At 34.7% G+C, this 16,697-nt stretch overlaps 1 protein-coding gene across 3 annotated transcripts in view; it reads right to left on the reverse strand.

Moving 5' to 3' along the window:
- Positions 1-16,697, reverse strand: part of ATRNL1 (attractin like 1) — an 807,510-nt gene that overhangs the window by 730,392 nt on the left and 60,421 nt on the right. For all 3 annotated transcript variants that reach the window (XR_011462739.1, XR_011462740.1, XM_070363366.1), the window contains exons 6-8: positions 14,863-15,037; positions 11,748-11,835; positions 7,798-8,053 (exon numbers count right to left, since the gene is read on the reverse strand). Coding sequence is in view for 1 of the 3 variants with exons in the window: in XM_070363366.1 (XP_070219467.1) it covers positions 7,798-8,053; positions 11,748-11,835; positions 14,863-15,037 (519 nt within the window). In the remaining 2 variants the exon portion in view is untranslated. The remainder of the gene's footprint in view (positions 1-7,797; positions 8,054-11,747; positions 11,836-14,862; positions 15,038-16,697) is intronic.

Below are 16,697 nucleotides of genomic sequence, written 5' to 3' on the forward strand. Positions count from 1 at the left end.
AAAGAGCTGGCTTTGCCCACTATCAGACTCCACTCCTCTCACTTGGTCTTAAATCCAATCCAGCCAGGCTTTTAACCCCAACACTACACCAAAACTGCTCTTGTCAAGATCACCAAAGATCTGCAAAGTGCTAAATTTACTGGTCAGGCCTTAGTAATTATTCTACTTGACCCATCAGCAGAGCAGCATTTGGCACAGTTGATAACTCTTCTGTTTAATAATCTTCCATCACTTAGCGTCTAGTTCACTGTACTCTTTCTTGCTTATTTCCTTCTTCTCCCTTACCTCTTATTACTGGAACAACCTAAGGCTCAGTCCTTTCTATCTATACCCACCGCCTTAGTGATCTGATCCAGTCTCATAGTTTTAAATGCCATTCAAATGCCAAGAGCTCTTAAATTTACATATCCAGCCCAGATCTCTCTCTAGAACTCCAGAACCAAACAGCCAACTGCCTACTTGACGATTTCACTTTAACGTCTAACAGATATCTCACATAAAACGTGTCCAAACTGAACTCCTGACCTTCAAACCACCTTCACCTCAAACCTGCTTCAGAGACTTCTACATGTCAGTCAATGGCAACTTCACGTTTCCAGTGGCTCATGCCAAAAACTCTGGAATCATTCTTGACTCGTCATTTTTCCTCAGACTCTACATCCAAACTCTAAAAATTACTACCCTGTAATACATCATATGGGGCTACCCTGGTGGTTCAGTGGTTAAAAAACCTGCCTGCCAACTGCAGAAGATGTAAGAGACGCGGTTCAATCCCTGGGTCAGGAAGACCCCCTGGAGAAGGAAATGGCAACCCATTCTAGTATTCTTGTCTGGGAAATTCCATGGACTGAGGAGCCTGGTGGGCTACAGTCCATGGGGTCGCAAAAGAGTTGGACATGACTTAGCAACTAAACAACAACAAAAAAGTCATATATAAGCATACCTATTATGTTTATTTTTTACTGTCTGTATCTTCCTGTTAGAAATAAGTTCTATAAAGAAAAGGAAAAACACCTGATGTATCCTTGCTGAGAAGCCTTACTACATATCTGTGGAACCAAAACTGAGCTTCAATAAGCTACAAAGCTGACACAATATTTGAAGGCGGTCTGGCAGAACAGATACTCTAAAACTCATAAATACCAATGACTGTACCTCAGACTTTTAACTACAGTCTCACGAACTAAAAAATATTCTGCAGTATCTCAGATATTTTTCAAAGGTCAATGTACAATGTTCAAATTAAGATAATTAGAGGTAAGGTAACCAGATAGTTCCTTTGTTCTAAATCATATTACAAAAATCTCAGAGAAGATACATAGTACTAATCACAGAGCCAGAGATACTTCAGAATTATCTGCAATATTATTAGAAATTGAGTAAGTGGTCACTTGGAGTATGCTAATTGAAAGTTTTTGGTCTTTTTAAAAAATTTCTACATAATGGTTAAGACCAATATCCTTTGAGTATATTTCAGAGTAAAGTTTTACCTAGTAAAATGTCCTGTTTGCGTGGATGACTATGCTATAACTTCAGCTTTCTTTTCAGCTACCCTCACTGCAATGCTGGCTGAAGACATAGCCCCTATTTAATTTTTTTAAAAAACACTTTTTTCTTAGTTATCTAGAAGCTTTAAAAAAGTAAGGATAATCAAAGTAAATCCAATCTACATTTGGGTACTTAATGCCATTAAAAATAGCCAAGAAAAGAGAGCCTAAGTCATATCACAGTGTAGGAATTACCACTAAGAACAAAGGAGAAATGTTTTTAACTCTGCCTATGGCACCCCACTCCAGTACTCTTGCCTGGAAAATCCCATGGACGGAGGAGCCTGGTAGGCTGCAGTCCATGGGGCCGCTAAGAGTCATACACGACTGAGCGACTTTACTTTAACTTTTCACTTTCATGCATTGGAGAGGGAAATGGCAGCCCACTCCAGTGTTCTTGCCTGGAGAATCCCAGGGATAGGGGAGCCTGGTGGGCTGCCGTCTATGGGGTCACACAGAGTCAGACATGACTGAGGTGACTTAGCAGCAGCAGCATAGAGGCTTCCCTAGTGGCTCAGACGGTAAAGCGTCTGTCCGCAATGCAGGAGACCCAGATTCGATCCCTGGGTTGGGAAGATCCCTGGAGAAGGAAATGGCAGCCCACTCCAGTATTCTTGCCTAGAAAATCCCATGGACCCGGAGCCTGGTAGGCTTCTGTCCATGGGGTCCTGAAGAGTCAGACACGACTGAGCAACTTCACTTTCACTTTCATAGAAATAAGCATTCACTTATAACTAAGATAATTATCTCATTACTTATGTTCAGAGCAGCCTTACTTACCTTTGTATCATTACCTGAAGTAGAACTTGTCTATGGTATACACAACTTAGCTATTCTGACGGTCTTTAAACTATATACACATATTGTTTTGTATTCTTTTCTAAGCACTTTTAAAAGTGGAAGTACTTACAGATTATTTTTTTGACATCACATCCTTTAACAATAAGCTACAAATTCAAAATGCTTTAGGAGTAAAGTAATATTAATATGATAATTTTATTATTAAGATATAATTTTAGAAAACTTGAATTTTACTTTGTACCTGAGTAATTTACAGAATTTTGAAACTACTCATAATTCACTTACTATCCTTATAAAACTCATAAATCATGTATTCTTCCCATTTCTATCTTATACTACATTCATAAAGGTGCCTGACAAATAATACAAATAATAGGACAAAAATCAAACCAAAAATTTATCCTTTTGATAAATTTACTCATTGACAGAAATAATATTCTGATTATAGGATAAGCCAAATAAAAACCCCTCAATACTTTTAAATTTACCAGAACTACAACTGGCATCCTATAATCAAATTATTTCAAATAAAAACAAATAACAATCTATGTTAACATTTGAGATTAGAACAAATTAGTTGTGCCTTCCTAACTTCTCTGGAAGTATAGCCACCACCATGTCTCAGGCCTATCCTTCAATAAAGGGAAATATGTAAAAAGTAAGATGCATTTTGTGAATTGTAAACTATATTCAGATGGCAGATGGGGTAGGGAAGGCACGTACCAATCAGGTGGCCTACAGAATTTGGTTTTAATAGCCAATACTACAGGTAAACTCACCCTGGAGAAGGAAATGGCAACACACTCCAATATTCTTGCCTGTGAAATCCCATAGACAGAGGAGCCTGGTAGGCTATAGCCCATGGGGTCACAGAAAGTCAGACACGACTGAGCGACTAACACACACACAGGTAAACTCATGCAGTTATTGCATCACAGAACTTCTATATAAAGCCAGGATCCCTAAAGGGCTTAACTATTAATGAAAGGTGAGTTTTTAAAATCTGTTCTGCAGAGGCAAACAGAAAAAAAAAAAAATCTATTTCAGTTCGGGCTCTACACAGAAGAAAAAACTAGTTTGGTTATAGACTAGACATCATGTCACTTTGGGGCATAAATTCATCCTGCAAACAAACTCCAGGAAAAAAAAAAACCCACAGGCCAAAACTTTAACTTCCTTTGGACCTGGGTTGCTAGGCCCCTAGAAGTCCACACACACTCTCTCTAGAGAAGGGGTAGACAAGCTAAGACCCAAGGCTAAGTCTAGAACAAAGCCTCGCCCATCTGCTGATGTTTATGGATCCTTTCATGTTGTAACAGCAGAGTTGATTGGTTTTGACAAAGACCATATGGGCCACAAAGCTTAAAAAGGTTACTATCTGTCCCTTTATGGAAGAGATTGTGACCCCTCGCATTAAATACTTATAATAATGTCACATGTGTTCAAAACAAAACAGTATTAATTAAATTAGTAGAAAACAGCAGCCTGTAAATTGGAGGTTGACCAAAGAGTAAAAGTCCTGGTTAACAGTCAACTTAATTAAGTATTCATCTTAAAACTTCAAAACTCATCACATATGGTTCAAATTCAAAAGCATGATGACGGTTTAATCCTGAATCTTCCTGTTCTCCCCAAGACATACAAAATAAGGAAAACATTGAGTGAGGGAAGTGAAAGAAAAAGAAAATTAAATTTCCAGAGAAACTAGGAATGAAAATAAACTCAACAGCTCCAAATCAGATGTGAATGTGCAAAAAGCCAATGAAACTAAGAGAACCAGGTAGAGAAACCTGCAAGAACGTAGAAAGGAAGACAAGGAACAAGGCACATGGGAGAAGCCTAATGGCAGATCTCAAAAATTACCCCTCTCATTCTCACAAAAAAATGGGCTCCACGCTCCCTAAACATGAGAAGAGCCATAACTAAAAAAGACAAACAAAACACAGAAAATGTAGAAAAACCAGATGGGATCACAAGGTAAAATCCAACTTTCTCTTGTATACAAGAGATACATTTAAAGTGATTCTTAATGGTTAACAATAAAGGAATGGGCAAAAATACACCAAGAAAAGACCAACTTGCCATCCCCCAAAATTCAAGAGCCATAATATGAATAATAGACAAGGTAGAAATCAGGTCAGAAAACAATAAATAAACAAAGCACCTTATGTACTATTAAAAGACACAATTCACGATAAAGATTTAGTAGTTATGAATATCCATGATAGCAAATTCTACAAAGCATAAATTCAAGAATATATAAGATAAAAGCAAAAATAAACTAGTATTTTTATACTTTCATTAACTTTCAGAGCATGATAGATCAAGTTAATCAAAAAATCATAAGTAAGGAAGAGAAGACCCAACCAGAAGGAGCAGTAAAGTAGATTTTAGACAGACTTTTTTTCCTTGGGCTCCAGAATAACTGAATGGTGACTACAGCCATGAAATTAAAAGATGCTTGCTACTTGGAAGAAAAGTTCTGACAAACCTAGACAGCATATTCAAAAGCAAAGACATCACTTTGCCAACAAAGGTATGTATAGTCAAAGTTATGGTCTTCCTAGTAGTCATGTATGGATGTGAGAGTTGGACCATCAAGAAGGCTGAGTGCTGAATTGATGCTTTTGAACTGTGGAGCTGGAGAAGACTCTTGAGAGCCCTTTGGACTGCAAGGAGATCGAACCAGTTAATCCTAAAGGAAATCAATCCTGAATATTCATTGGAAGGACTTAAGCTGAGGCCGAAGTTCTAAAACTTTGGCTACCTGATGCGAAGAGCCAATTCATTAGAAAAGACCATGATGCTGGCAAAGATTGAAGGCAGGAGGAGGAGACGATAGAGGATGAGATGGTTGGAAGGCATCATTCACTCAATGGACATGAGTTTGAGCAAAACTCTGGGAGATAATGAAAGACAAGGGAGCCTAGTGTGCTGCAGTCCATGGGGCTGCGAAGAGTCGGACATGACCGAGTGACTGAACAACGAAAACAACCTATGCGTATCTTGATATAATAGGATTCACCTCCTTTTCAACTCTCCATGGAACAATTATGAAAACTGGGTTCCAAAGAAAATGTGAATAAATTACAAACAGGAGAAATAATCCCCAAAATATTCCCTGAACACTATAATAAAAACAAAAATTAAAAAGCAACTTTTTTTACACAGAAAATCTGTAACTCTTGCTTAAACAACTCTGGGGCCCATTTGAAAAATGAGAATGACTCACCCACATCTGCTTCATTGCGGGCATGAGTGTTTATGACAATAATGCACATACACAGGCTTATTTAATGTAGCATTTCTTATTAACCATTACATCCAAAATGTTCCTCTCACCAGAAGTCTCTTTCAGTTCAGTTCAGTTCAGTTGCTCAGTCGTGTCCGACTCTTTGCGACCCCATGAATCGCAGCACGCCAGGCCTCCCTGTCCATCACCAACTCCCAGAGTTCACTCAGACTCACGTCCATCGAGTCAGTGATGCCATCCAGCCATCTCATCCTCTGTCGTCCCCTTCTCCTCCTGTCCCTAATCCCTCCCAGCATCAGAGTCTTTTCCAATGAGTCAACTCTTCGGATGAGGCAGCCAAAGTATTAGAGTTTAAGTCTCTTTAGAGTTCCTCTATTTTCTCAGTAAAATAAGAAGTAAAGTCATCAACTGAGAGTAATGATGAGGCGTAAACTGTTACAAGTTTTAAGGGAGTGGAAAATATATGAAACAGCCATCTTGGAGAGCTGTAAGAGACAGTGGTGATTATGAACTTAAAACTTGGTAAGTGAGAAGTAAACAGACAAAAGAGGGCGCGGAGAGACTGAAAACTTGACAGGAGGCTCAGTGGACTATTGAGGTAAGGATGAAGAACTACCACTCTGGATCCTCTTCAGAAGTAAGCTGGAAACATCATTAGCACTTGAAGACTAAGATATCTGAAGTGGAAATTACAGGATTCATTGCAGGTACACAGAGTCAAGGGTACCACAGGATGGAAGACAAGATCTTTGGAAGAGAGATCAAAAAAGTTGAGAGGCCAGAAGTATTTAATTGGATGTTAATATACCTGACTAACGTCTGCGGGACACAGATAGTGAGCCAGAAGCTATATTCTTCCAGGAATTAAGCACAGTGACCAAAGGAACAACAGAAGAGTGTAAGAAGAGGTAACAGGTGGTACAGTCTGATGCCATAAGATTCAAAGCTGAGTGATTTCAGGGAGGATGCAGCAAAATCAGGAAATGGCAATAAGAAGTAAAGAGGATACATATACCAATTCTAGCCCAGCTGCACTTTGAGATGAAAAAGAAGAGATCACTTAAAAGGACTGCAGGAGAAATAGTGGAGTATTCAGGAGGGAGTCCTTTCCTGCACATGCAAGCTCTCCTGTTGCTGCTAATGCTGCTGCTGCTGCGAAGTCGCTTCAGTCGTGTCCGACTCCGTGAGACCCCAGAGATGGCAGCCCACCAGCTCCCCCGTCCCTGGGATTCTCCAGGCAAGAACACTGGAGTGGGTTGCCATTTCCTTCTCCAATGCATGAAAGTGAAAAGTGAAAGTGAAGTCACTCAGTCGTGTCAGACTCTTCGCAACCCCATGGACCGCAGCCTACCAGGCTCCTCCGCCCATGGGATTTTCCAGGCAAGTTGCTGCTAATAGTGATCTGCAAATGAGTCTTCTCACTGAGACTGCACAAGGACTCTAAATAATTGAATACAGTTATCTATACACAAAAGGGCCAAAACTTGAGTTCATAATTCTGGCTAGAACTAGAAATGAAGTATGTTCTTGAATCTAAATAGCAACCACAGGATATACATATTTGTAGACAAATTAAGAAAAAAAAAAGCTTACAACTATTTGAAAATGTCATAAAGAATTCAAAGAAATAAAGTACCAAGAAAATAAATTAGAATATTTAAGAGTATAGTAGAGAAAGTCATATATGATTGTCCCAGTCACCTTCACACATCAGATATCATCTTTCATAGAAGCCAAAATACGATTCTTGCGAAGCTTACTTCAGAAGAGTAATACATACACAGAGATACTGCAAAAAGATTATGAGCAAAATCCTGAAAAATGAAAAATCCTGAAGTCATGGAATGCATAGTAAAGATAAATGGGTTAATTTTAGCTCTCAATTCATAAGTAAAATCCAAAGAAATAGCACCATCTATTGGAACCTCTCATACTTAAAAATACACATTCTCAATCCTTAGAAAATGTGTCTATACTGTAACATTTCCACACATTTAGCTAAGAAGATAAATATTATAGGGTAATATCTAACACAAAATTTAAAAGTTTATATTAAAAAAATACTAATTCTTGGCTTGTAATTCTAATTTCAAATAACTAATCATTTTGATAAATCCAAATCAATATTTTATTAGATAAAAATATTCTCAACCAATAAAAAAAAAAGAGTATAGCTATATGTTCAAAATAACTCACAGATATGGTATTCCTGAATGCTGCTGGTATAACCATATATTGCAGAATATCCAAATATTATGATCATGACAACATCTCTACTATCCAGCTCCATAATGTGTGCGGAGTGTCCCTCCACAGCGTACTGCTGGCCGTGTCCAAGTACGGTGGGCGTTTTTGTGCTCCACGACTGACTGTGTATGTTAAACACCCACAATTCATCTGTGACGTTGCCATCACTTGTTTCAATTCTGCCTCCATACATAAAGATGTTTTCCTGTAAATTAAAAAACATATGTTAATACACCAAATATTTCTATCTTATCAAGATACATGAATTAAAGACTATGTTTAAACATTAAATTTTAGTAACTGCTCACAACATGCATAAGACATAGTTCTTATGTGCAAAAAGTCAAATGGGAACACATGAGCAATGATGATTAAGTCTTTTACTTACAAGATGGGGGGAAAGCCACACTTCAAAAAGTTACTTTAAGGTGCTCTAATTAAAAATTCTATGGTTGATTAAGCATCGTAGTTGTTAAGTCCCTGGTTATTATATTTGAATTCTACCATCTATTTGTACTGCTCTGTGCAGTACAGACATTCACCGTTTTCATCAAGCATTGTTCACCAGAAAAATAGACACATTTCTGTATATTATGTGGGGTACATTTTTATTACCACTTCTCATGGCTATGAGCAGATACTTTACAGCACTTATAAATTATAAAAATCATACGGCATTAAATCATATGTGATTGAAGTGAATGATATATAAATCATTATTATTTCAATAACCTAGAAAGAGAAAAGAATTTCTTCAACCTAATAAAGAGCACCTAAGAAAAACACAAAGTTAATATTGTATTTAACGATAAAAGGCTGGATGTTTCACCAAGGTCAGTTATAAAGATGCCTGCTTTTTGCCACTTATATTCAACACTGTACTCAAGATTTTTAGCCTGAGCAAATATGCAAAAACTGAATAAAGGCATTCAGATTGGAAAATAAGAGTAAAATATTTCTGTTTGTAGGTTATAGGAATTTGTATATACAGAATCCTAAGAAATAAAAAAGAATTAGAGTTATTGACTTCAGCAACACTGCAGAATAGAAAATCAATATACAAAAAAATCAATTTATATTTCTATACACATTCAGTGAACAATCCAAAAATGAAACTTAAGTAAACAATTCAATTTACAAAGCAGCAAAAAGAATAAAATAACTAGGAATAATTTAACAAAAGAAACTCCAAATTTATACTTCAAAAGCTACAAATAATTGTTGAAAGATCTAAATTAATACAAAGACATCTTGTGTTCCTGGATCAGAAGACTTAATATTGTTAAGATTGCAGTACTCTCCAAACTGATCTACAAATTCAATGCAATCTCAGTTAAAATTCCAGATTTGTAGAAGCTGACAAGTTGATTCCAAAAATCATATAGAATTGCAATAGATCCAGAATATTTAAACAACCTTGAAAAAGAAAAATAAAATTGGAGGGTTAACACTTTTCAACATTAAAACTTTCTACAAAGCAAAAGTAATCAAGATAGCAAGCTACTGGAAAAAATAAACACATAAATCGACATAACTGAGAGTCCAGAAAAAAATCCATATCCTACGGCTAACTGATATTTGACAAAAGTGCCAAGACCATTTGACGAGGAAAGAATAGTCTCTTCAACAAATGATGCTAGGAAAAGAAAGATAGTTACATGCAGAAGGGTGAACCTAATCCTTACTGCACAGAACATACAAAACAACTCAAAATGGATCAAAGACCTAAAAGTAAAAGCCAAAAAGCTATAAAACATTTAGAGAAGATACAAGCTAAATATGCATGACCTTGGATTTGACAACATATTCTTAGATATGACACCAAAATCACAAGCAACAAAAGAAAAAGTATATATACTGGATTTCATCAAAGTTAAAAACTTCTGTGCTTCAAAAGACACCACCGAGAAAGTAAAAGCTCACAGAATGGGAAGAAATATTTGCAAATCACGTATCTAATAAGGGACCTGTATCTAGAATAGATAAAGAACTGACATCTCAATAATTTTAAAATGGGGAAAGAACTTAAACAGACATTTCAAAGAAAATACAAATACCCCAAAAAAATCACATGACTACTAACATTGTTAGTCAACAGTGAAAGGCAAATCAAACATAAAATACCACTTCATATCCATTAGGATGGCTATAATCAAAAAGGCAGTAACTAGTGTTGGCAAAAATATGTAGACATTGGAACCCTCATACAAAATTGGAAATGATACCAAAAGCACAGGCAAAAAAAGAAAAAAAAACAGATAAACTGGACTATTTCAAAATTAATACCTGCCCATTAAAGGACACTATCAACAAAGTAAAAAGACAGCCCACAGAATGACAGAAAATATATGCAAATCATATATCCAGTTAGGAGATAAAATCCAGAATATATAAAGAACTCCTACAACTCAACACCCAAAAAAGAGCAAAACTTAAAAACGGGCAAAACACTTTTGATATATGTTTCTTCAGAGAAAGCATACAAATAGCCAATAAGCACTTGAAAAGATGTTCAACATCATAAATCATTAGGGAAATACAAATCAAAATTACATGAGATACTGCTTTACACTCATTAGGAATGTTATTATTTAAAAATAAGAAAGAAAGAAAAATAGAAAATAGTAAGTATTAACAAGGATATGGAGGAATTGGAAACCTTGTGCACTGTTGGTAGGAATATAAAATGGTCAGAGTTTCAGTTTTGCAAGATGAAAAGAGGTGTGGAAATAATGGAAATGACTGTGCAACAATTTTAATGTATAACAATTTGAATTAAGTACTGCCACTAGATGGACTGTATTGTTAAAAATAGGTAAGATGGTAAACTTTGTTATGTTTATTTTATCAAAATTTTTTAAGTGATTGATCTGATGACAAGGTATAAAGTCATGGACAAAAACTCAATCTTCTTTTCTCCCCATGTTCAATGGAGGATAGCATGTTCAATGGAGGAAAACAGTATGGCAGTTCTTCAAAAAAAAAATTAAAAATAGAATTACCAATAAATCTAGGAACTCCCCTTCTGACTATCTATCCAAAAGAACAGAAATCAGGGACTTGAACAGATAGTTGTATACTCATGCTCATAGTAGCATTATTGATACTAGCCAGAAAGGGGAAAGCAACCCAAGTATATACTGATGGATGAATGAATAAACAAAATGGATACAGTGGAATATTATTCAGCCTTTAAAAAAAGAAGGAAATTCTGACACATGCTACAAGACAGATGTATCTTGAGGACATTGTGAAATAAGTGCCAAGTGAAGTGCCAAATTTCACTGCCAAGTAAAATAAGCCAGTCATTATATAAGCCAGTCATTTATTAATCATTAAATACTGTGTGATTCCACTCACATAAGGTACCTAGAATAGTCAAACTCAGAGAGACAGAAAGCAGAAGGGTGGTTTGCCAGGGGCTGGGAAAGGGGGGAAATGTGGAGTTACTGTATGGGTACAGTTTCAGTTTCGGAAGATGAAAAAAAGTCTGGAAATAATGGAAATGCCAATAATGGAATAATGGAAATTATGAATGGAAATGACATTCATGATTTGAATGCACTTAATGCCACTAGATAGACTGTATTGTTAAAAATGGGAAAAATGGTAAACTTTTGGTATGTGTACTTTATCAAAATTTTTTAAGTGATTGATCTGATGACAAGGTATAAAGTCATGAACAAAAAGTCAATCTTTTCTCCCCATGTTCAATGAAGGAGAGCATTAAAATCTATTTTTTTACTAAAATAGTATAAAAAATCTATGACATTTCAAGTTATTGTGATTCATCTTATCTCTTATTTTCATTAAGTATTTGAAATAAATCTGAGATTTAGTATTTTTTTCTCTAAGGCTAATTAAAAAAAAAAGATTAAAATTTAAAGCAGGATCCATACCTGATACAAAGCAAGAGAATGCCCATATCTCTGGAGAGGTCCCCTTGATACAGCTCCTACATTCCATATACTGCTTTCTAAATTGTAACTAAAAACAAGAAGAAAATAAATATAATTTCATAAGCTAAGATTCATTTTAGGTTTTTTAATTTGCATATGCTTTCTCTGTATTTAAATATTCATTAAATTCAAAAACAATTACAAATAAACTCATAATTTCATATACCATATTAGAAATTTTTAATAAAGACTCATTCAACATATACCTACTCTAAATTAGGATTCAATCATCTAAATATGTAATATGCATTAACTTGACTAGGCTATTTATTACTGGAATTATTCTGTTCAGCTTAATCATTTGAACCAGTTGATTAACCTAAACAACAGTGAGCTCTTCTACACTTTTAAAGTCATATGGGCCTGTTTATTGCCTCTTGAAATCTCCAAGCAGCATCTACCTTACGGCTTTTGTCTGGCTCTTTTCTCTGCCTCCAGATAACTGCACCACTAATGTCTGACCTCCTTCAAGTCTGCTCAGTTCTCATCTTTCCCATGAAGCCTACTTTAACCACTGCGTTTATAACTGCAACTCCCTCCTCTTCAGCAGTCCTAATTTGCTTACCGCTGCTATCTATTTTACTATCTATCTATATCTATCTGTGTATATATGTGCATATACATAATACATTTTGTTGCTGTTGTTCAGTGGGTAAGTCATGTCCAACTCTTTGCAACCCCAAGGACTGTAGTCCGCCAGGCTCCTCTGTTCATGGGATTTCCCAGGCAAGAATACTGGAATGAGTTGCTATGCCCTTCTCCAAGGGATTTTCCTGACCCAGGGATCAAACCCGAGTCTCCTGCTTGCCAGGCAGATTCTTTACGACTGAGCCACTTGGGAAGTCCTGTATACTTGTTATCACATTAGTTACTTTTTTCTTCTAATTGTCTATCTTTCCTCACTAACTTCACAAAGATAGGATATTCATCATATCCACTGATATATCCCAAGCTGTTATTGTTCAGTCACAAAGTTATGTTTGACAATTTTGCAACCCTGTGGACTATAGCCTATAAGGCTCCTCTGTCCATGGGATTTCCCAGGCAAAAATACTGGAGTAGACTGCCATTTCCTTCTCTAGGGAATCTTCATGACCCAGGGATTGAACCCACATCTCCTGAATTGCACATGGATTCTTTACCACTGAGCCACCTGAGATGTTCTATATCACAAGAACTAAGCACATAATGCGTTCAAAACGATTTGCTATGCCCATGATTACAAGTTAATTTTCACTAATGTCAATGAATAAATATTCTGTAAAATACTCTCTAATAGACATTAATACAGAACTTTTATATCATTTACTGAATAATTTGTCTTAAATGTAACATGTACACCTCAATTAAATTCTATTATAGAAGATTAATCAACTTATTACTGACACCATCACTTCTAAAAAGCTTTTTAAACATTCTTACCTACAACTAAACTGCCTTCAGAATAATGAAAAAACATTTTCTAACCTGTGAAAACAGCAACAAAGTTACTTCTAATCTTATACCTCTAGTTTACTACAAAACTAAATAAACACTGTAACCAAAAGAAACAGGTTTCAAACAAAAACAAACAATCTATCTGGTTCAAATAGAAAATATATGTTTAGGAGAATATCAGTAAAATTCATCACTTAATTTAAAATGTGCTATTTAACTTGTACAGAATACAAACTTTTAAGATGTCCAAATTTCCTTGACAACTATACTGTCTTCACAACTCTACTTTGCAAATGCCACAATTTAATCCAAACTTCCACTCTATTTTCACAAACTTTTTGTTTTCATGAATCATAGCTAATTCCTTTTCTTTTCCACATTTAAATCTCAGTTCCTCAAGTTCTTTGCATATCTTAATAATCCTACCAATTCTCTTTCAGTTCTTTCTACTATATTTTATTTTTCATTTATTGTTACAGGATATTGAAGGATATTGTTATCCTTCATTTATTAAAATGTTTACTCAAAATTCTTCCTTCCTCTCTCCAGAATTTATTTTACACGGTAATTCCAGTCATACTCAATCATAGTTTTAAATCAATCTCCTCTTATATATAGAATTTTTTAATCCCCCAAATTAATAGGGCTAATATATTCAGAAATTAGGGTTTATAGATACAGAATGCCCAGCTAAATCTGAATTTCAAATAAACCACAAATTTTTTGGTATAAGTATGACCCATGCAACACTCAAGACAAAACTGAAAAATAAAATTACAAAAGGCCTACTCTTACTAAAAAAGTATTCACTGTTGATCTGAAATTCAAATATAACTGGGTGTCCTATATATTTATCTGCTAAATACAGCAACCCTTTTGGGGTATACACCATATGGTACACCGCCCAAGGTCATTTCTGACTGCTTGATGCCCAAGTTACACCAGTTATTACATATTATGAATGTGACCCCTGAAAACAACACTGATAATCAAATCATTTTTATTTCCTCTTTCATTTTGTTATTGAACAGTTCATAAAATACAATCAACAGCTGAAAAAAATCAGATAAAGCTGGCATTCATGCAACTCTCCTTATCATCCAATCATGCAAGGGACAATCTCCATTAAGTCCACAGTAAATCAATAACCTATTTTACAACACTGGTACCGCTCTACCAATAAAAGTTTGCAAAGTAAATGCAGAGAAAAAGTTTAGGTAAATTAAAATTTGAGGGGGGAAAAAACTGAAATTATTTTTATGTAAGTAATTATACTTCATTCTGAAAAAATAAAAGGTGACCAGGATTCATAAAGGCCAATATAGGCCTGGCCTGGCCTTATTTAAAGCTAATACTTTCTTATTCAGAATTTAATAAAAGCACTGTAGAAAGTTAAAGAAATATCTACAAAGAACAAACATATACGCATAGTGACAAATAACTTTTGGATATACTGAGTTTATACATTCTCAAATCAGTCCCATGCGGAAAACAGATACTATTACAAAGACAACCATTCATGAATCAGCATAGCAATAAGACATTTAGGATAGTCTTCATTATCCAAAAATACCCAGCTTAAAAAATAGATTGTAAAAATATGGGAAAAAAAACTTACTTCAAGACCATTTGAAAAGAACTGTAGTTAAAAGTATATCCACCAATCACCCACATAAATTTCCCATGTAAAACAGCTTTATGGGAAGCCCGACCTACAGAAGGACTGAAGGGTTTAACATTTGGCAGAATCCAGTAAGACTCGGTAGAAGGAACATTCAAAGAACAATCAGGACCTATGTAAAAGAAAATCAAACAATGCAATGCATTAAACAAAGACCTTAGACTACAGAAATAGAATATATGGGTTAAGGGAATTTAAGAATTCAATGCTCATCATATTAATAAATATACTGTACATAATAAATAGTCTGAAATATAACTTACAGGAAAAACTCTAACAGCAAATGTAATGCTTACAGGAGGAAAAAAAAATCATATACTCAAATTAGGCTTGAATATGTTCAAATACATATCACAATTTGAAAGAACCCTTTAAATAATATAAATTTCAGATTTATTTTAGTATGCTAATATTGTATTTGAATATTAGAAAGGAAAATGGAAAACAATGTACTCAAACCCCAGTTCAGTCACTGAAAGTGTGACCTTGGGTAAGTCTGTTTACCTCCGCCACCATCAAGCCTTCATCTATAAAACAGAAATACCTCCTAAGGGTTATTATAAATATTTAAGTTTTTTTAAAGAAGAGTGGAAATTAAAGTATTTGTAAATTGTAGCACTTTCTGTTTACAACTGTATTAAAGAAACACAAAAATAAAAATTACATTTTTTCTTAGCAGCATTCTTATTGAACAACCAAAATTGGCATTGGTAGAGAGGCTTACTGTTCATAAACTGAAAAAATTATTATGCATAATTTAAAAAAACTATTAATGAGTAGAGGATAACTTAAATACTACAAGTTGAAAACATTGTCTTTTCCTATCCACATTCACTATGTTGCTCATAAGTCTTGGTTCATCATCTGTAAAATGTAGCCAACTAGGCTAGATCAGTGTTTCTCAAACTTGGAAGGAATGCTAATGGAAATATATTTATTTTCATCAAATTTAAGGGCTCATAAACTATTTTAACTCTAATGAAACTAATAGAAATATATTATGTTCTAAGTTCTTTTATAAATATAAAACTAACATAAGCTTATAAATTATGTTCATAAAAAAGCTTATAAAATCAGTAAAATTAATATTTGCTTAACATGATGGATGATGTTGTTCTGCTCAAAGTAATTCATTAGACTCCTGTTGGAAATGATATTAATGCTATAGCACCTTTTTTACACAACTTTAAGATACCTGTATTATTTTGACAAAATAATTCTCACGGCACTTTTCCTTCATCTACCATTTACAAACCTTTCTAATTTATAAAATAGACCCTAACATCATTTGACCTCCACGGATCACAAAAGTATCAGTACATTTTATTATTTTTTTTAGCCTATAATATAAGAATAGTATTTGGTCCTAGCTCAACAGTCAACACAAATGCTGGCACTGCAATCAAGCAGCATTTTTACACAATTATGAAAGTAATGATTTCTTATCAAAAAACGTTTTAGATCATCACTGAATCACAAAATTTTAAAACATCCCAACAGACCCTAATTTCAGAAATATTAACCTTTACAGTTTTTATTTGCTTATTTATTCACTCACCCATGCATTCATTCATTCATCTTCAAAGTCCTTTTCAAGGTTTACATTCTATGAGTCTGTATTTTTCAGGTAAAAATTAGATAGATCACCTCTTTGATAACAAAAAAATCTTTTAAATCAGATACAGAAAAGTTTATCATTTCTAGGTGAAAAGTCAGTGAACTACAGCTTAGTAACCAAAGAAATTAAAGGAACATGTTCATTTTTTTTTAAG

This window comes from Bos mutus, chromosome 26 (assembly GCF_027580195.1).
Source record: "Bos mutus isolate GX-2022 chromosome 26, NWIPB_WYAK_1.1, whole genome shotgun sequence".
NCBI lineage: Eukaryota > Metazoa > Chordata > Mammalia > Artiodactyla > Bovidae > Bos > Bos mutus.